We start from the raw sequence: 22,896 nt of genomic DNA on the forward strand, positions 1-22,896 counted from the left end.
TAGTAAAAAAAAGTATTCACAGCTTACCTATACATCCCACCTGCGCGCATGAAAGACTTAATATCCGCGGAATCAGAAATTCCAAGCCTTCTTAACTGCCTTATGAAAAGTTCATCCGGAAGGTGGCGCTCGTATGAAACTGGACTCGACCGTTTTCCTTGGTCCGTTCCAGCTACAAGGCTCTCGACGCCCATTGGCCGAGGCTTCAATTTTTGCTGAGCAAGAATAAGATGGAATACGAAGACTCTTTTGAAGGCATCGGGCACCATGGTGACAGAATGTTTGCCAGACAACCAGAAAAATGAGCTAGACGTTAACACCTTGAGTAAAGTCGCTCAAGTGTGTCATTTATTGAAAGCATTCACCTCCTCTTAGCGTTTGAATCTGCGGATAAATCACATCACAAAATGAGCAGACGACAAAATGACCGCCATGGGGGGTCGAGTCGCCGGTTTTCGTGTTCTCGGGTGGTTAACAGGAGCGCCTGGTCACTTAGCGTTGCCCTTTACACCAGCCTCTATGGATTTGCCCTCAAATATGTCTGCCAAACGCCGTGGTAAAGCACTTCACGATAAACCCTCTGACCCCAGGCGTGGCCCCCCTGCAGTTTGTGCCGTGTGTTTGCCCCACCCAGATTGGCTTAAACATGCCTAACCAATCATTCATGAATGGTACAAGAGGCGCATCCAGTGCGATCTCATGGGAACTGGAATTTTCGCGTGAATTACCATATACGAAGACAATAATTAATATTTCACAACAGTTATTAATGAAAGTGATAATTGACATTAAAACGCCGTCTGCTGAATGGCGTAATCTGTTAACTCATCGAAGAGAACCCTTGTGCTGGTAGAGAAACCTATGATAGAACACATGGGTTTTCGTTTCTAAAACAACGTTCACGACAAAGCACTAAAGAACTAAGAAGTATGAAACTTAAGGGACACATAAAAAGGTAGGTTTATGAATCCTAATACCCAGTGTATGTTAGTTGTGTCCTAACAAAAAGCTACTTAACTTTCTTCTTGTGGGGTAGAAATGGCAATTAACTACTGTTTCCCTAAGACCCAAGGGGTTAGCCCGGAAATTAAATAGCCTACAGTCTTGACGTAACGTTGATAGCCGTGGAAAAAACTCTGTGGGCACGAGAGTTAAACTGGTTTCCGCTAAGCTTGAAAGTTCATCGTGCACGTCATCACCAAAAATTTCCGATGACTCACGAGAAATATGAATAAAATAAAGGGGCAATGAGGAGATACCAAATATGCCTCAAAACTTGAAATTATTTGAAACTTTTTGTTATAATTTTCTTCAGCTACTTTAAAACCATAATCTTTGTTTTTAGAGTTCTGTATCATGTGTCCTTTAAGAAATTACGATGAGGCAATTGCAGTGAAGCAGTGAACAGTTTTCAATGATGGCGGAAAGACGCAGAAAATAATCCAAGCGTGTAAGTATCTCCGTTATTTATTTATTTGATTGATGATTTACGCCGTACTCAAAGAATATTTCACTTATACGACTGTGGCCAGCATTATGGTGAGCCCCATTATATTATTATACACGGTGCCTACGGGAAACCCACGACCATCCACAAGTAACATGCAGAACAGGTTACTCAGTATCCAAATCGTACATTTTGTTTGCAACTGTTCATATATACATACAATTTTATGTTAGTATTTATGTTGTCGTTAATAAAAAAAAATATGTATCTCCCTTGTCCCCAGACCACATTACATATACCTCTTCCAGGTATGTCTGTATTAGTAAATTAATTTTGTATTTTTGGTTTCACGATATTGTCATTAGGCAGAGCAGAATTGTTTTTTTTTTTTTTGCGCATTGCAGAGTAATAGCCAAACACGTTGGTCAAGTATGATTACCCAAAAGTACATTTTTTAAAATTATTAACTATTAGGACGTTGCAATACATAATTGACGCAGTGTATACAAGAGCGTATTGCTCTGACTGTGCTGAACAAAGTTCTATATACATATATATTACGTAGGAGATTAGCAAGGAGAGACTGTGATCAATTTTCAACCATGATGGAAAACTACACGGACTGTTCTCATTCGAATGAACTAAAATCAGTATCCAAATCGCGCACCTTGCTAGTTCGTCATTTGTTGTTCATCAAAATATGTATGTCAGTTGCGTTTTGTTTGCAACTGTTCATATATACATACAATCCGCGTGGCGATCTAATTCAACACGATTAAAATACGGTCTCTAGGTGTGGGTTAAGCGGATTTAGGATTTACACATAGTTTTGAAGATAGTGTCAGAAATTCTGGACATCTGATTGATGGAGTGTGAGTACTATCATGATATTAACTGTTTTGGAGATCTGCTGGATATTGAGTTTGTGTACAAGTCAATCGTGCAGAAAGCAGTGAACCGTGAAAAGATTTGTGCTATCACCATTACGAAATTTACACAGGCCATTTTTCCATACTCGGCACTGTACTTCAAAGAGTCCACAGCATGAAACACTATAGCATGAGGTCTAAATAGAGTACAGCGACGACAGTGTGTTAATTAGTAAATGGTCTCACGTAACCGGTGAAATACGGCCTCTTGTCAGTTTATCTCAATTTGGCTTCTATTATAACGGTGAATGCATGAGAATGTTTAAAACGTGTCAACGTATTCTCTCGTTAGTACCATGGCTTAAGAATTAGATAAAATAATTCACAATTACATGCATTCAGACAGACAAACAAATTGACAAAGATTTCTTAAGTAATAAAATGTCGGGTATATTAATTAGCTGCAGTTTGTGCGGTTACATGAGCAGCCGTAATAAAACTCCAACTGAAGTAAATAGACTTGACCGTATTTCATTGATGTCGTGTGACCATTTGTTAGCTATCTCCCTGTCGTTGCTGCTCTGGTTTTACTCACAGAAGATTTTACTTTTTTGTGTCTTGGACAGACGTATAGGCAGCCACCGCTGACTAAAAATCGTTGGTCTTGCGGCAACTAATCATCCCCTGACTAATGAGGTTCTTGGTTCAAATCCAGCTCTGGCTGGTTTGTCTGTTGCTTTAAGTAAGGAGATTTTTTTAGCTGTCTGGCTATTCCGCCATCCATAAATATTAGCGCTATCGTAAAACTGAAAAGCCAAATAAGTAAATAAAGACTTAACAATTGACTCAGAATGTATGCGTATGGGGTGGAGCTGGCGTCTAAATGAACATACATCAGAGGCAAGGGTGCAACACAGACTAAATTTATGAACTAAACCGGACTTGTTTTCATTCGCCTGGGAAATCATTGACAAACAGTTAGAAGCTACAATATCCATTTCACGTCTAAAACATCGATTTGGTCTCGCTTTTCACTGCCTCTCTTTCCCATGGATGTTAAAGAGTTGTGATAAATGTGAAAAAAAAAGTCTCCGATAAATTGTACATTGAAGGAGTGTGACGCCGTGATCCAAGTATATGTAATACTGGAGGTTCAAGTTCCGCTTCATCCCCAAGAGATCTAACCCACACAAATATTATAGTAATTGAACTCGGAAATGCATTATTATACTAACGCAACTTAGGCATGGCGGAAGTGCCCTGATCTATGACCATTCAGTTTCCAAACTTGGAACCAAGCTTACAGGGGCGTAGGAAACAACTGAAAAGTTGGGGGCAGGTGGAGGAGCAAATTTCTGGCGGACTTTCCCACGAGTAATGTAGAAATATGCAGTGTTCACCGTATTGGTAGTTATCAATGAAAATATTCCCGCGAGGGTCTTCGTCCGCTTCCCAGCATTGTCAAACACTGTGCCCTAAACTCGACATTCTGATGTTCTTTGTGCTCGAAAACATGCAGATAATTGCTTCAAAAACAGTTGTTTAGTTGCTTTATTCAAAGCATGGCAAACAAGAAGGCAAATACAGCACTGGGTTTTGTTGGAGTACCAGCTTTGATACATAAGCAACAGAGTGCAGCGTTTAGGGGCATTTAGGTGGGAGACGTGCATGATTTTCACACTGGTCGAATGTGGAGTCACATTGCACGACATTCCAAACTACAAAGTTGCCGATACCAAATTACACTAACGAATTCATCGCTTTTATCTACATTAGTATCTAACTTTTGAAATGGCAGTTCGTGGATATTTTGAAGAGAATTAACAAAATGTATTAACAATAGAGGATCGAATACTCTGTGTAGTGAAATTTTTTTGATATGGTTGACTTGATAAGTCTGGAGGGAAGAACCTATGTTGCCCCCGTTCCACCGTCCTCATTTGTGAAAATGCAGGGGAACCAATCCATCTCCCTCCACCCCACCTCCTCTTTCCGTGCCACCATATTTAATCTGGACCAGTGACGTCTTATAAATCGCAATCAGCATCACTGATTTTTTTTAACTCCTTACGGCTATTTTACCCTAGCCAAGGTGCTAATGACCTATTTATAAACTACTTTTAAGTATTTACATGAACAGTTAGAATAAACCGCTGACGTAGATGAATTGACAAGAGACTGTATTTGACCCGTGACGTGTGATCAATAGGGGAGTTTCGAGTTCGAACTCTTTTATCGTTGAAGGTAGAAAAAGTCCAACTGTATCATGTGACCTGTCAAAGATTTCAGGCAGTTATTTTTTATCACCTTCACTATAACACGGCCGCCTGAAATAAGTGTCATAAAATAATTTTGGTGAACTAATGACAGAGAAACTTGAGACGCCGAACCTTTGTGATCTTGAAAAGTTTCTGAAGGAAAGAGTTTTCACATTTGTCCCTCTGGGAAAAAGTGAGAGAGGTTATCAGTAAATCAGTTTCATCAAAGGTTGCCTAACATTTTCCTCTAGTCACATGACATTGTAGGACTGTTTTTACGTTTGACGACAAAAGATTTCCTAGTCGAAACTCTCCTGTTGCTGGTTATCTCACTGTCGTCGTTTCTTTGATTTATTCTTTACGCTGTAAGTCTGTTATTGTACTGTCTTGTTCTTCTGGTGTCCCGAAATTGGTTATGGCATATGCAGATGTCAGTAATTGTTCCTGATCTGGCGAAACATCGTGACTTATAGTCAACGCTCTGTCTCCTCTCTTTTTTTTATTCCATATAATTTGTAATTTGCAGAATCAGCCATGTTGTTTCTTTGTTGTCTTAATTAATACCCAATTGTTAACTTAAATTTACTTAGAGAAAGGGAGAACAGTAGGCCTACCCACAACCATCGATTGACCTTCCTACGAGCGAATGGAGAGGAAGCCAGCATGAGAGATCGTACGTAAGAGACGAATTGCAAATTAAACAAACCACTAGACGGCAGCCCGAGTTATCTTAAGTGTTGACTTGATGTGTGCGTAATCATATCGAAGTATTGTTGCAAAATAGATACTGTATATTGCATATTAACGAATAACACAAATATAAGTCTAATCACAAAAGATGACAGACTAACAAATTGCACGTGACCTCCGATAATATCATTTCTTAATGTACTAAATCCTAAAATGCCCATGTAAATAGGCATACGTATATCGCCTGCCCTCAAAATTTCCCGTGTACCATTTATTCTCCTAGAACTAAAATATTATATATGATTTTAATAATTCTATTATTAAACATTTTTGTGAAAAGTGTAAAAAGGAATGCATTTATATTGTTGGATTAACGTTTTTTTTGTGTTGTGTATAAATCTTGTAAACTGACAAAATGACATTATTTGTAAAAAATCAGTACTTGCTATAATGTTAGAAAAGTAACGCTTTACAATATGGTTAGAAAATTTTGCAGTGTAAGACTATCTTACGTGAAACTGACGCTCCTTGTTGTCATGTTTGGTATTATAAACGCTAAAATATATTTTAAAATGACATCATAACATTATTTGCAAAAAAGCGGTACTTTCTATAATTTTAGAAAAGTAATGCTTTACAATATGGTTAGAAAATTTGGCGGTGTATGACAATCTCACGTCAGACTGACGCCTTTACTTGTCATGTTCGGTATTATAAACGCTAAAATATATTGTAAATGACATTATAACATTATCTGCTAAACAAACAGTACTTTCTAATAGTTTAGGAAATTATGTCCAGTTAACACTTTTAGCCGTTGTATTCGGTATTATGGCTGTTCAAAATCTTGCAATAGTTTAACATTATGTCACATCAGAAATCAGCGCTTTTACAGCAATGGAGACGTATCGTTCCAACACATAGGAAATGCTGGCATGTCATCATTTACAAAACGTTGATCGGAAGAAAAAAGAAATCGGTTTTTGCTCTTGTTTTACCTGTGAAGTGATTTTAAGTCCTCCGACCCCTGACCTATCTGCCTTTTTCCTAAATCCTGTCCAGCCACTCTGCCTAATGCGTCATCACCGATGTCCGTCGATTCGGGACTCTGCTTAGAGGCATGTTGTGCCAGAGCCAAGTACACCATCAGTTGTTTTAGGGAGGCACCCATGTCTATGTCCCACGTCGTACTGTCTCAAAGTCCCTCGCTAGCTTGAAAAACGTTTCCTTTTACTAAGAATTTCGAACTAAGTTAATATACTGGAAAGTGCCTACGTGAAAGAGAAAATGGTTAATCCCGTGGAAAATTTGTGCGGACGTGTATGTAACTATTGTATTAAGGGTTTGACAAGGTTGTCGTGCGAAAGAAGAGCAAATGGCGCTCATTTTAAGTCGAGGAAGGTTGGAGAATGGGGATAACTGGGGGCCTAAGTGACGGCCGGATTTTTCGAACGACGACAAAATCACAGGGTTTTGTGAAGTTTGTTGTCAAATAACAGCTCATTATATTGTATTTCCTTGTGAAATGCGCACGAAAACTTAATCCGGAGCAGCGGCTGATATCGCAGCATTTATTAGCAAACGACTAATTGGTTCGTTCGTGTCCATATTGTGACTGCGCCCTGGTTCAACCACGCACTTGCCATACCGTTAGAATAGTGTAGAATATGGAATCAGGGTCACAGCTATGTATCTCATGCCCAGAGTACTATTTGAAAAAAATGATTCAGATCTGGCTGTTGTCGATTCTAGGGACTTCATATACCTGCCCCTTTTCAACATCGCTTAAAACTGTCAACTACTTTTTTTCGCATGATTCCGTCCTATTTTCGTACTTTATATATTTTCTGAGTTCTTTGGTGGTTGGGTTAACGTCGTTTTGGGAATTTGCCTTGCGATTATTTGACCCAGGACGTCCATTATGATTGACGGCTGGTAGACGAATGTCTGTTTCAACGCAGAGTTTCACACCAATGTAGAATTTGTACTACTTTATTAAATGGCGTTCATAGGTTAGGTAGTAAACATCACGACACTGAACCATCGCTATGAAGATTTTGGATTAGGAGGTTTTGAGTTCAAATCCAGCTATGACACAAATAAACCTGTTTATGAAGAAATAAAAGGCCAAATGTTTCATGTATACTTCAAAACGAAAGGATTCTCCCAGTGTTCTCCCGATTTCCTCCCACATTAATGCTGGCTGTTGTCGTATGCGTGAAATATTCTTAAGTACGGCGTAGAACACCAATCAAATAAAAAAGATAAATTCATAATTATATAAACAAACAAATAAATATATCATGGAAAGTAAACGAAAGTATTACAATAAAACAGTCAAATAGTTTCATAATCATGAGAAATTCGGAGCAAAATATAACATTACAATGATGTTGTCTTACAGGAAACCCAACTAGCCTACTTGAGATGATGGCCACCGATAGCACTGACGGCCATAGTGAAAGATTATTCGGTATGCCACTAAAGAGCAATTAATCAAATAAATAAATAATCTGGAATCAGAGACAGGCAAATCCTCACGTGTCTCGCGAGACCTAACGACTGTGAATTACCGGAAACGATGTGGTTAATGCATATATTAGGATCGTCAAATGAATGTTGGCGAACGGATCGATCCTGCATTTATGAAGATCCGTGTGTTATAAGATGACGGCTCGCTTAGCTTTACTTCCAATTTCAGTCCTGCAGAATACAGCCTGCGAATACCATTTACCGCTAGAAGCTAATTGCGTTTAGTTTACCGGTACATTATTGATTTCGCTTAATACATGACACATCTCACTTGATTAAATATAGATACACAAACGGCGTTCTTTTCTTAAAAGGAGAAGAAAATATAAAAATGATGAAAATTTTAAATGAAAGAGAGTGAGAACTTATTTTCAAATATGGTCTTAAATCTTTCTCTTTTTTTCCGATTTTTTTCTCTCGGCTGAAAGGGGTATTTGAAAGTATTTTTATATGGTGGGTATATAGGATCACCTCTTGGTGGTTTTTGCATTATAATCTTCTAAATACGATGTGATGCATGTCTAATAAATTTTTTTGGATGAAATAAATTTTTTTAGCAAATGTAAATAATCTCAATAATGATAATATTTATAAATATATTGCAAATGTAAATACGATCAAAATCCAAGTTGAACACATTTGTTGGCTGAAAAAACCAAGTGCAAATGTATTTAATAAACATGTGTTTAATACCCATTTATAAGAATAATAATAAAAAAATAATCTTTAAAAAGCGTGCTTTATATTGTACCAAATTTTACAGATGAACACATGACAAACGTAAGGACTGTCATGCACAATTGAAATTTGGTCGCTTGTTTGAATGCCTGTCTAACGGATCTAATGACAATTTGGCAGTTTGTGATTTAGAGAACAGACTGACTGAACCTGACAACTTAACGGGCCGGCGGTTATTTTTTTTTTTTTTTTTTTTTGCTTTGTTTTTAATATGAAATTCATGTAAGTCGACATCACCCTTTAGAGCTGTTATCCGATGTATTCACGTTCACGCGACAGTCCTATCACGTAGCGTTGAGAAATTTGCATTTCAAGATCTGTACCCCAATTGTCTCTTGTGGCGTCCATCGTTCGTGTTTGGGTTTGGAAAAAAACAAATATTCAAATTCACTCTGTCACAAGATTCACCCGACTTAATCACATAGGCAAAGAATTAGCTGAGGTGGATATTTAGGCAACTGCCTGAAAAACCAGTTGACCGAATGAACGATGGATAGAACGGATTTCACACTAATTCATCCATACGAAGTGTCCGACTCATTGTCCCGTCCCGACAGTGGGGTGACGTCCCTTCGCCACCTGATGTCATCGCTTTACGGCACTATAGAATTAAACAGTGCCAGTGATGGTAGACATAAAATAGGTAACAGATGGAACTTCTGAATTATGTTCCTCGTTAAGTTTGGAGGTCATGTATAGCAAAAGTAATGATATTGTATCGGTAGTTAAAATAATATAGCAAAAGTAATGATATTGTATCGGTAGTTAAAATAATATAGCAAAAGTAATGATATTGTATCGGTAGTTAAAATAATATAGCAAAAGTAATGATATTGTATCGGTAGTTAAAATAATATAGCAAAAGTAATGATATTGTATCGGTAGTTAAAATAATATAGCAAAAGTAATGATATTCTATCGGTAGTTTTATCTCAGCATGAATACTGCCATTTTAAGAGATGGGCTAGAATAGCCATGCCATGCCTAGTCCAGAAGTTTGACTTGACTTACATGTAGATTAGAACACGGGAGATAACAAGCGACTAGGTACTGGACTACTTTGTACAAAATTTGCTATTGCTGGCAGTGATGTAAAGCGAAAGGTAGAAAGCGACACATGCGCTGTGAGGACTATGCATGCCGTCAAGTAATTTCTCACTGGGGTCTTTGTCACTTTTTTGTCGTTTTAACTCAAAAAACCTGCAATAAACAACTACTAATTAAAACTTATTCACTGACCTTGCAGAGTCACGTGATGTCCCTCGCAGAATGACGTTAATATACGGTGACAAGTTTCCGGTAAAACGACCTTCGCTCGCTAGTCCGTATAAACTGAAACTTCGCTTTGGTAGAGCTAATACATTAATTCTACAAATTCTACAGGTGTTAGACTTGTGTGATAACCGTCCTTTCCCGCATTGATCACAAACGTCGCCATTGCATGAACAAAACAGACATAGTTCGAAAAAGAGAAAAATTATATAAAGATTGCGGGTTAATCCACTCATTATCTACTAATTACGGATCGCAGTTATACACGTTAAGAACACTTTCGAAAATGAACAGTTTCGTGGAACAGTATACCCCAAAATGAGCATGCATGTTTGGGGGGGGGGGAGGGGTTTTGAAATTTACGCGTATTGCGTAAAACTGATGACCATGCAAATTTTATAAAGCTACACATACCCAGTCCCGTTGGGCACAATCATGGCGTTCTCCCTGAATAGTTGAATGTCACATCAGAAAATTTTAGCAGATCGATTACGCAAGGGTATCAGTTGATCAGTTAGTATTATGTGTTGGCATTCCCTGTCTACCTCCTAGGGAGGGGTACAGAAATATGGCCTCCAGGAGAATTTGGGGTCACTGGGCCTATAACCTTCTGGTATCAAATCAAGATTATGCTATATATGCTTGTGGGTTTTTTTTCTTTTTGTATTGTAGGCCATCTTAACACGTTTCTTGGTGACTTGCTTTTGCAGTCCTTACAACCAGCCAGGTACATATCGTTGGATTATTAGTTTGGACTTTAAGTCATCCCTTACTTAAGAAGGGAATTGTGGGGATCGGTCAGCCCTTACGTAAGAAGGGAAGTGTGGGGATCCGTCAGCCCTTATGTAAGAAGGGAATTGTAAGGACCGGCCGGTCAGCCCTTATCTAAGAAGGGAATTGTGGGGACCGGTCAGCTCTTTTGTAAGAAGGGAATTGTGAGGACCGGTCAGCCCTTATGTAAGAAGGGCATTGTGGGGATCCGTCAGCCCTTATGTAAGAAGGGAATTGTGGGGACCGGCCATCCCTTTTGTAAGAACAGAACTGTGGTGATCGGTCAGCCCTTATGTTAGAAAGGAATAATGAGGACCGGTAAGCCCTTGAGTAAGAACGGAATTGTAAGGACTTGTAAGCAAGACAGGAATTGTGAGGACCGGCCAGTCTTTATGTCAGAACGGAATTGTGATGACAGTTCAGCCCTATTGGAAGAACAGAACTGTGGGGATCGGTCAGCCCTTATGCCATGCCATGCCATGCCTAGTCCAGAAGTTTGACTCGACTGACATGTCTATTAGAACACGAGGGGTAACAAGGGACTAGGTACTAGGCTACCATGGCGTCTATACTCTGTGCAAAATTCGCTATTGCTGGCAGGGATGTAAAGCGACAGGCAGAGAGCGACGCATGCGCTGTGAGGCGTATGCATGTCGTCAAGAATTTCTTACTGGGATCTTTGTCACTTTTTGGTCGTTATAACTGAAAAGAAAATCCACAATAAAACCTACTAATTACAACATATTCACTGACCTTGCAGAGTCACGTGACGTCCCTCGCAGAATGACGTAAAGGTACGGTGATAAGTTTCCAGTAAAATGACTTTCGCTGGCAAGTCCATATAAACTGGAACTTCGCTTTCTTAAAGCCAGTGTATTAATTCTACAAATTCTACAGGTGTTAGACTTGTGTGATAACCGTCCTTTCCCGCATTGATCACAAACGTCGCCATTACATAAACAAAACAGACATAGAAAACAAATTATATAAAGATTGTGGGTGAATCCACTCATTATCTACCAATTACGGATCGCAGTTATACACGTTAAGGACACATTCGAAAATATATGGTTTTGTGGAACTCCGAAATGAGCATGCGTGTTGGGGTTTTTTTTGGTTTGTTTTTTAGGGGGGAGGGGGTTGAGGAGAGGGGTTTTGAAGTATACGCATATTGCGTGAAACTGATGACCATGCAAATTTTATAAAGCTACACATACCCAGTCCCGTTGGGCACAATCATGGCGTTCTCCCTGAATAGTTGAATGTCACATCAGAAAATTTTAGCAGATCGATTACGCAAGGGTATCAGTTGATCAGTTGGTATTTTCTGTTGGCAATCCCTGTCTACCTCCTAGGGAGGGGTACAGGAATATGGCCTCCAGCAGAATTTGGGGTCACTAGGCCTATAACCTTCTGGTATCAAATCAAGGTTATGCTATATATGCTCGTGGTTTTTTTTCTTTTCGTTTTGTAGGCCATCTTGACACGTTTCTTGGTGACTTGCTTTTGCAGTCCTTACAACCAGCCAGGTACATATCGTTGGATTATTAGTTTGGACTTTAATTACAAAAAAAAAAAATGAAAAAAAAACACACACACACAGGATGTAGAAGATGTAAGGGAATGAAGCAGAAAACAATTTTCTTTCATTTACCTGTCTCTTCGTGAGAGCCGACCAATCAAAATCGAGATATTGCGATTTGAATTTCTGCACGCGCAGTTTCGCGCTTATTGATTATTTGTGGGGAACACACTGACCATGCTTAATGTTAAGATGATTTCAGAAACTAAGAATAACATAAACTATTCACGCGCTATAAGATGGTCCTTAAACACTGATTTCTAAACACCATAATTCTTGCACTGTTTCTACTGCTCTATGTCACCATAGAAGAAATAGCTTGAAACTGTTCATGTTCACGCAGGCACTTTGCATATTTCTTAACCTTAAACGATTTATGTATTATACCCCCCCCCCTCCCCCTTCACCCCATCCCATCAACGAACTGAGAGTAGGGGATGCCGTGGGGTGAGTGGTTATCCTGGAATGTGCGTATTCAAATTTTGTCCACGCGACTCTTCCTGGAGTACTGAACTTTTTTCTGTGAAACTGAGCATACATCTTAGTATGCACCGATTTCCCTGAAACTTAGCGTTTGTCTGTTATGTCATCTAAACATCTAGAGGATTAATATTAATGGCGGTCTGATTATTAGATTTGGGTTTACAAATGGTGGGGGATGGAAAGCGGGTGCAATTGTAAATGATGCAAAAATTAGATTAAAAGGAGTGAAAACTTATTTGCAAATATAGCCTTAAATCTATTCTTTACAATTTTTTATTTCAGGTGAAAGAGTTTATTGAAACTATTTTGGTATGGTGAATGTTTGGGGCCATATGGTCTTTGCATGATAATGTTGTAAAAAGTATGTGATATATGTAAATTTGTATAAATGTGAATTCGTTGTTTCTGTCCAAACTCATGCATATAATCTGAATTATGGTAATATTTATCAATGTAAATACGCTGAAAATCCAGGTCGAAAACATTTGATAACGCAAAAGCCCAAATTCTTGTGTAAATATATATTCATGTATGTGTTACATCCTCATTTATAACATTATTACTGAAAGATTAAATATACCAAAATGTAACACCCACCTTTCAAAACTTATTTTCTAGTGTCGTTTTCTCTTAAAAATATGGAAAAAAAACATTAAAGACCATATTTGCAACTAACTCATCGCACTCTTTCACCTGAACTGTATGTAATTTTATGTTTTCTCCACTTTTAAAAGCATACATAGTAAATGCCGGTCTAAATGGTTATTCAAACTGTTAAATTCGTAGCGAAACAAAAAGAAGATTAAGCAAAGAACAGCAAACTATCTAAACTCGAAAAATGAGTACTTTTTAATTAACAGAAGACTGAACAAACGTGTTCTTTTTTAATTCTGTCAGAAACAGTTCTTATTTTTCCTAGTATGTAAATGGAAGGTAATGTAAAGTTAATCTTTAATCTTTACGATGGTGCTGTGGAATATTAACACACTCTATTTTAATTGTATCAGACACCAGTCTTTAGGCAATAACGTAATTGTGACGACCAATCAGCCCTTATGTAAGAAGGGAATTGTGGGGATCGGTTAGCCCTTATGTATAAAAAGAATTGTGAGGACCGGTCAGCCCTGATATGAGAAAGGAATTGTGGGGACCGGTCAGTGCTTATGTAAGGACAAGAACTGTGAGGACGGGTCAGTTCTGATGTAAAAGGGCAGTTTTAGGACCGGTAAGTCCTTACAAACTGTCGGAATCAGTCAGCCCTTATGGTAGAACGAAATTGTAAGGACCGATCAGCACTGATGTAAGAATTGTGAGGACAGGGCAGTCTTATGTAAGAAAGGAATCATGAAGACACGTAAGTCCTTACGTAAGAACGGTATTGTAAGGACCAGTCAGCCCTGATTTAAAAAGGGAATGGTGAGGACTGGTCAGGCCTGATGTAAGAACATAACTGTGGGGATCGGTCAGTCCTTCTGTTAGAACGGAATTGTGAGGACCGGTCAGCCGTGATGTAAGAACAGAACTGTGACGATCGGTCAACCCTTAAGTTACAAGGAATTGTCAGGGCCGATCAGCCTTTATGAAAGAAGGAATTGTGGGAATCGGTCAGCCCTTATGTAAGAATGGAAAGTGAGGACCGGTTAACCCTTATGTAAGAAGGGAAAGTGAGGACCGGTAAACCCTCACGTTAGAATGGATTTATGGGAATTATTGTCAGTCTTTATGTAAGATCGGAACTGTGTGGATCGGTCAGCCCTTATGTAAGAAAGGAAGTGTGGGGACCGGTCATTCCTTATGTAAGAAAGGAAGTGTGGGGACCGGTCATTCCTTATGTAAGAACGGAATTGTGAGGAACGTCAGCCCTTATGTAAGGCGGGAACTGTCGGAACCGGTCAGCCCTTATGCAAGAATGGAATTGTGCACACCTATTAGCTCTGATGTAAGAACGCAATTTTTCGGACAGGTCAACCCTGACGTAAGAAGGGAATTGTGAGGATCGGTCAGCCGTTAAGTAAAAACGGAATTACAGGGACAGGTCAGCCCTAATGTGATGCATGTGTTGTTACGTGTGTCACTGACTATAGGCAATTTTTGGTAACGAGTATGGGTGATTTTACCGACAGCTGAAAATAAGCGACTGGCGAAAGGAAACAAACTGTTATTAACTTAGTCACGTGACGTCCCTCTCAGAATGACGTTAATGTACGGTGACAAGTTTCCAGTAAAACGACCTTCGCTCGCGAGTCCAAATAATCTGAAACTTCGCTTTCTTCCAGAAACTGAATTCGATGTACACATTGTACAGATGTCAAACTTGATGGACATAAACAAAACATAGTCCGAATAAGAGAAAAGAAATCATACAAAGAGTGTATGTAAATCTATTCATTCTTCTCCAACTGCGTTCTGCAGTTCTAAGTGCTGACAACTTTTTTAAATGATATTTGTGTTACGGTATTTGACAAATGCAGTGGAGCATTTTTGTTGTTTTTTGTTTGTGGGGGGGGGGGGGGTTGCTAAAGTTCACGCATATTGAGTAAAATTGATGACCATGCACATTTAACAAAGTTACACATGTGCCCAATCCCTTTGGGCACAGTTATGGTGTTGTGTCCCTGTGTGGTTGAATGTCACACCAGAATATGCTGAGCAGATCGATTATGCAAGGGTATCAATTGATCAGTTGGCATTATCGGTTGGCATTCCCTGCCTACCCCTCTCGGGAGGTATATAACATTTTGCGGACACAAAGCCTCTAAACTTTTGATATCGGATAGAGGTCATGATATATATACTCTTGTGTTGTCCCGAGGCCATCTGGATCCGTTTTTTGGCTTACTTTTGCGGTAGAGACCTTCGTGGCCTAGTGGTTGGCTTGTCAGCACGACGCAATGACCCAGGAACGTGACTCATGTGCGGTCATTGTGACAAGTTTAAGTTCAATTGATGTTGGCTTCCTTTCCCGCGGTACGTGTTAAGGTCTGTATTTATTTATTTATTTATTTGATTGGTGTTTTACGCCGTACTCAAGAATATTAAGCAACATGCCAATGGACATGAGTTTCCCAAGGGCCCAGCCCGATTTTCTCCCACCAGAATGCTGGCCGCCGTCATATAAGTGACATATTCTTGAGTACGGCATAGCACATCAAATAAATAAATATATCCAGACAGGTAGATATTGTTGAAATTATTAGCCTAGACTTTAACAAAGAAACAACAAAAAAAGAGAATAAAGCAAAAAGCAATTTTCTTTTGATTTGCGTGTCTATTCGTGAGAGCCGACTAATAAACGGCGAGATTGTTCGATTTGAATTTTAGCCTGTGAAGATTCGCACTTCTATCTTCACAGTGACTGTTTATTTGTTAGGAACTAAATGGCCGTGCTTAATGAGAAACAACAACAAGAATAACATAAATTGTTCTCGCGCTACAGGATGATCATTAAACACTCAATTCTAAACAATATAATTCTTGCATTGTTTCTGCTGTTCTATGTCACAATAGAACAATATCTATGTTCACGCAGGCACTTTTTGTGTATTAAATTTATGTATTATACCCCCGCAAATGACTTAGGGTGGGGTATACTGGAATCAGCCTGTCTGTCCGTCCGTCTCCCCGCCTGTTTGTCCGTCTGTCTGTCTGTAGGCACGACTTTGTCCATGCATCTCCTCCCAAACCAGTGCGATTTTTGATGAAACTTACCACTACATCTTGTCTATTATCAGAAGTTGTACATGCTTAAGTTTAATGGCAATCGGTTAATTATTTTCATATTTACTTCCAATTAAGACTTCGTACAATAGTGCTTTTTCCATGCTACTCCTCCTAAAATACCCAACTTATTTCCCTAAAACTTAACATACATCTTCCCTGTCATCTAGACTTGTCCTTATAGATAATTCAAATCGAGTTATTATTTTCACAATTACTCCCGTTTAGGTACTTGGTGCAATTAATTGATTTTTTTTTTGTACACAGATTTTGCCCAGGTAACTCATGCAGCTAAAGTATTGCACCAATTTACTGAATGATATCTGTTATGTCATCTACACATCTACATGCTTAATAGTAATGAAAATGTTTTGATTATTTTTTATTTTGGGAACTGTTGGGGGATGGAAAGGGGGGTATTTCGGACATTTCGTTTCTGTTGAAACACTGTACTAACAATTGTTTTCACTCATAATTCGGCGATAAATTTATGGACAGAGAGAACCGCAATGCCTCAAGTAAACAACATCAAAAGCTGGATGGCTGCCAGACGTCGAGAGCTGGATAACTCACCCATGTCAAGACCTGGATAGCTGACAAACGTCAAGGGCTGAATAAATGACAAACGTCAAGTTGGATTCAAACAGGATTATAGTGTTGACCATATCTACAATAACATTAAGAGCCTTAATCTTATTAATCTTAATCTGCTCTAAACTACAAAGTAGGACTGCAGCTTACACACTTCATTTGAGCGTACACATCTGCCTACACCACTTCTTTACCCTACAGAGTAGGACTGCGCTTAAATTACATTTGAGCGTAGACATCTGCCTACATCACTTCTGTACACTACAAAGTATGATGGCCGCTTACATTACGTTTGATTGTATATCTACAATTGCCTACAACGTTTCTCTACACAACAAAGTATGACGGCAACTTACATTATGGTTGAGTGTGTATACAAATCTGCCTACACAACTTCTTTTCAATACAAAGCAGTGTACACTTCATAGCTCTTCTTGCATGAACGACACGGCGGGCCACAACCGCGCTGTCGAGCTCAAATAGAATAGAATGGAATAGACAGCATAGCATTTTGCCTCTTCAACAAAAGACACTTTCTTTATTTTCAACCCCTTGTCTTTAAAAATGGTTAACGAATGGTTACTGTCAACGAGTAATCAATCAATCGATCGATGAGGTCGGTGTAGCGTGTCGTCGCCGCGTAGCATGCTACGTCATTACACGAAAACATCATTTACTTTGTGGTTGCAAATGTATTTGCGGTAGCGCGTGCGAATAGGCCTTTAAAACTGAACTACAACGCTTACAATTTTCGCCAACAATTTTTGCTAACAACCTTCTCCTGTTATTGTATAATACTCTTTGTGAAAATAATGCATTTATTGTCTTAGAAATATAAATGGGTACAAGAGCTCAATGTAACGTTGTATGGGCTATGTCCATGAGCTATCGCTCTGTTTTTTTTTCAGAACGTTACTATGTCAGTGGTGTTGCCAGTTATTCATGGGGTTTCGTTGGCCGTCAGATGAGTGACACAGGACCGACTTGACGTCACGACATTCCAAGATCTAAAGGCAACAAATCATGGCGTTTTGAGCAGTTGTATTTGTGCGGTTAATTTTGGGCCAAATGTAATGTACACGCATGCTTACACGCTTGCAAAATAACAGCAGCATGTAACACAGGCATGCCGTTTGATAACTTACAGTTTCTGGCCAAACACCATTGCCTTTAAATGTCTGATGAAGACTGAGTCTCATCAACAGCGAATGACGACTTTTATGACAACTTGAATGCGCGCTTGGATACAAGCCAGTTAATACAACTCTCAAGCCAGTTAATGTGCTGTACACTGATAAAATTAATCTGTCCATTTAACAGAAAGTCGGTTGTCTGAGTGATGCTAGAATGTATTCTGTTATTATCACACAATATTCTGTCAAAATCAGCATTGCATCCTGGTAGTCTAATAAAAATATTTATTTATTTATTTGATTGGTGTTTTACGCCGTACTCAAGAATATTTCACTTGTACGACGGCGGTCAGCATTATGGTGGGTGGAAACCAGGCACAGCCCGGAGGAAACCCACGACCACCCGCAGGTTGCTGTCAGAGACCTTCTGACGTACAACCGGAGAGGAAGCCATCATGAGCTGGACTTGAACTCATCGCATTGGTGAGAGACTCCTAGGTCATTACGCCGACCAACTGAGCCACGCAGGCCCCAATAAAATCTTTGTGCTGAATTAGTAGAGTATATATGTTCCATTTAACAGAATAACCAGCCGCCATAGCAGAATACATTCTATCATCACCAACCAACACCCTCTCTGTTAAAATAAACAAATTGATTTTTAGAGTGTAGAAACGCTAAGCGTACAATAGTTATCTAAAGCGAAAACCATTCATAGATGTGAAACAAACTAACAACGTTAAAAGGGCCATTTGGACATTTCTGACAAGAAATCAATCAGAACAGATCTAGTTAAAGCTTTACTTTTGTTCTAGAATAATTCAAATAATTAACTTCCACAAAAAAAGATTAGTCTGTGGGAAGATCTATGGCGCTGTGTTTTATAAAGTATGAGTCTAAATTTTGCTTAATCCCGGATGAGGGGCCGTATTAAAACATATCACAGTTTTAGTATCATCACAGTTAAAATAAGAGCGAAACTAAGATACATGTACATTTATATATTTTCCTGCTTCATCCCACGACATGTTGTTTAACGCAAATATGGACCTTTACGATGATTTAAACATAAAGTAAACATTAAATCATCGCAATTATCACAGTTATCGCGCACGTATATTTTTCCAAATTCATTAAAGACGCAAAACGCCCCTAATCGCGATACAGACTGTTTACTGTCAGCATCGGTTTCAACGATCAAACAATCAGAGGAAATCTACAAATTCTTTGCTCAAGGCAGGATGTGAACCCTTATTTTGTGTGCGTCAAGACTTAATGTCATGCATTTTACATCATGTTTTCGCTCCCCAAATGCCGGTTATAGACACAATGACAATTTAGCTGATTCCAATATACACATTTTGTATTCTAGGACCTAGAAATTGAACTCATAACCGGCCGTTTGACTCTGTTTCCTGCGGTTGTACGCTGCACTCCACAGTCATTGACTGTTTACATTTAAAGTTTATGGAAGATGAAAACAAGACAGACCTCGGAGGAAACAACAACCGCACATTTCCAGGAATCGTGGAAAGTGAAAAAGCCACTGGCCTTTGGCAAGTTGCTGACAAACTTTACCCACATATGACATACAGGTATGCTCATAATGCTGATGGTGATCAGAAAAGTGATCTTCAACTAATGTCAGCTGAGCAAACGATCACACAAACGTTACCGACCATCCAAACGGTGAGAGCAGTGAATACAGAAAGTCGCTGTCCAAGTCCGGATAGAACCCGCAACTCGGTGATTTCAGAAATGCTACCTCACTGTTGAAAGGTTTAGTGGTCTCCCTAGAGAACCCGTTAGACGACTCGGCCAGCCAGGCCATTAACAGAGCTACAGCCATATACTTACTCACCCTCGAGATCTTTCCTCAGCGATGACATCACCGTAATCGGACATGGGGACCATATCTCCCTGGGAAGATAACTTTCTCAAATAACTAGACATCATGGCAGTGCGTTTACCTGACTGTCCAGGGTTTACCAAGCGCTCAGCCATATCTGGCTCTGGCTTCCATTTCTTTGAAAACATTCCAACACCATCGAACCGTGAGGCAACGGCGGGCGTTGAGAAAAACATGAATGCTGAACATATTCCAAGAACGAAATATAAGGCTTTAGTCAGGCTGAGCTGTGTTCCTTCCATTGTGCCGTTAGAGATGTAAAACAGCAAAGTGTGCTTCTGTACAGCAGTGTTACGTCAGTTGGAAGCACTTTGTCACCAAAAATATTAAAAAATATAAATTACTGCTCACAATGCCAAAGTCTGCGCAATGATACTTTTTTCACTGTTTATAGGTACACTGTCAATCGGTTTTTTTGTCACCTAACGTCACCGTTGTGAATTCCCCAATGTTTCTTTTTAGTTTTCAACAATTCGATGAAACAAATGTGAGGCTAAACTTGCCACGAAAAAGAAGTACCGACAAGAGATTTCGAAACCTTCCCAAACCTCGTCGATTCAAACATTACAGGGTCTTAGCGCTAGCACGATCCCCAACCCCTACCAAACTATCATTTAAATGGCCTGTCATTTTATTTTAGCTGTCCCATGCATCAATCGACTAGCTTTGAAACTTGTTAAGCACTGATTTGAATGGCTGCTCGGGTCATGCGCGAATAGCTTTTGGTCCTTCTGCGCATGCGCTAACGCGTTACGTCTGGGCGCACCGCATCCGGCCTGCGTTCGACTACAGCTATCACGCCGCCCCAGCAATACTACTAATGGCGCTCTATTAATTATTCACAGGAGAGATTGCATTTGGTAAAGTACCTTCCGGACGGGGTGAAAACATAGCGACCTTCCCATGAGGCCGTCTGAAGCCTATTCCTGCTCACGTTAGCAGTGTGTCCCATCTGGGAAATTTGTCCAATGTTGGCCTCATGGACAAGCCTGGGCGTTTGAACCCGAACATGCCTACTAAACGATGCCACAAATGTTCTGTTGCCGGCGGGGCGAACCTGGAAAATGTGTTGTGTATCAACGGGGTAGTCGTTCATACAGTCCAGCAAAGATCTGTGATTTTGATGCTTAGGATGGGAAGCACCAGAAGTATAGAAATCATAGTTTCAATACCGGCGTAAGATATTTTGTACAAATACACCTTCGGATATATAACTATAATGAATGCAAAATTCTTCACTGAATACATTATTGAATTCCACCTTCTGGAGGGCGGACTACTTTAGAAGATAAAATAAATGTGCAAAAAGGTTTCATTTGATCGCATGATATTATCCAGAATAACATTTTTAGTTGTACTATGGAATGTGGTGTTCTCAGTTCATCTTCTAGGGTAAATATTGACTAAAAGGTAAGGTTGTACAAGATCCTTGTGATGTAGATTTATTTGATTGCTCTACTGGTCGCCGTGATCTGTTGGCCTTAAGCAACGAACTGCACAATACAAAAAATGATTGAACTGTCCATCCTCAAGGTGCGAAATTTTAAGATTGATTGATCTCAAGACTGACTCCATTCCAAACTGATATAATCCCAAAGTTATATAACCCATGGGTCGTATAGTCCCAATATCAATAAAGCTCAGCTTCAGATCTCGGTTTGATACAATACTAAACAAGTTAGTCCCAAAACTCAACCTTAAGATTAGATAAGCCGAATGTGACACTGTCCAAAGGTGAGATAAGACAAATATGACTCAACCTTAAGGTGAAATAAGCCGAATGTGACAAAAACCAAAGATGAGATAAGCCAAATATGACTCAACCTTACGATGAAATAAGCCAAATGTGACACAATCCAGAGATGAGATAAGCCAAATATGACTCAACCTTAAGATGAGATAAGCCAAATGTGACACAATCCAAAGATGAGATAAGCCAAATATGACTCAACCTTAATATGAGATAAGCAAATGTGACACAATCCAAAGATGAGATAAGCCAAATATGACTCAACCTTAAGATGAAATAAGCCAAATGTGACACAATCCAGAGATGAGATAAGCCAAACATGACTCAACCTTAAAATGAGATAAGCCAAATGTGACACAATCCAAAGATGAGATAAGCCAAACATGACTCAACCTTAAGATGAGATAAGCCAAATGTGACACAATCCAAAGATGAGATAAGCCAAACATGACTCAACCTTAAGATGAGATAAGCCAAATGTGACACAATCCAAAGATGAGATAAGCCAAATATGACTCAACCTCAAGATGAGAAAAGCCAAATGTGACACAATGCAAAGATGAGATAAGCCAAATATAATACAATCAAAATATTTATTTTTTACTAGGTGAAAAAATATGTTGAGGACACACCTTATGCTATACTTAAATCGTTTGTAGAAATCATCATTGGAAAACTGCTTCAATTTGCTAGAACGATGTCAAATTCTACATTTTGGTCGTTCAAAGTTATCCAGCGCATTGAGATTATCAAAATAGTCCATCCATCCAATTTCATGATATGCGTGAAATTTAAATTTTTCTCGTCTTAGAAATAATCGCCTGGTGTAAGATTTGGTTTAATTTAACCCGCTATGGGGAAATAAAGATTACTTCCTAAACTTGTTTAATTTCGATATATATCGAGACAAAGTTTAATTTTTATTGGTGCATACGGTCCTTGATGTTTAAACATTGAAATTCCCATAGTTGCATTATACACAGCATGAAGGCATTAAGATAGAAGGTATAGAAGTATCCCAGATGTGACTTTGTCGCAACTGTTCATATGAACATAGCCGTGATATTGAAATAAGGAAAGGTACGGTATAAAAGTATCTTTTTTCGCCACCGTTCAGCTGAACACAGCGGTGATACTAAAATAAGGAAATGTAT

General features: G+C 39.1%; 1 protein-coding gene across 3 annotated transcripts in view; it reads right to left on the reverse strand.

The window, feature by feature from the left end:
- The window catches only part of LOC135464911 (uncharacterized), a 37,468-nt gene that overhangs the window by 8,951 nt on the left and 5,621 nt on the right, over nt 1-22,896 (reverse strand). Inside the window, exon 1 of one of the 3 annotated variants that reach the window (XR_010443688.1) lies at nt 9,774-10,005. The exons of 1 other annotated variant lie outside the window; for it this stretch is intronic. Coding sequence is in view for 1 of the 2 variants with exons in the window: in XM_064742484.1 (XP_064598554.1) it covers nt 19,945-20,234 (290 nt within the window). In the remaining variant the exon portion in view is untranslated. Of the gene's footprint in view, nt 1-9,773; nt 10,006-19,944; nt 20,550-22,896 lie in introns of those variants that run through there. One more of the 3 variants, XM_064742484.1, reaches the window with a different exon arrangement.

Source organism: Liolophura sinensis, chromosome 4, assembly GCF_032854445.1.
Source record: "Liolophura sinensis isolate JHLJ2023 chromosome 4, CUHK_Ljap_v2, whole genome shotgun sequence".
Lineage (NCBI taxonomy): Eukaryota > Metazoa > Mollusca > Polyplacophora > Chitonida > Chitonidae > Liolophura > Liolophura sinensis.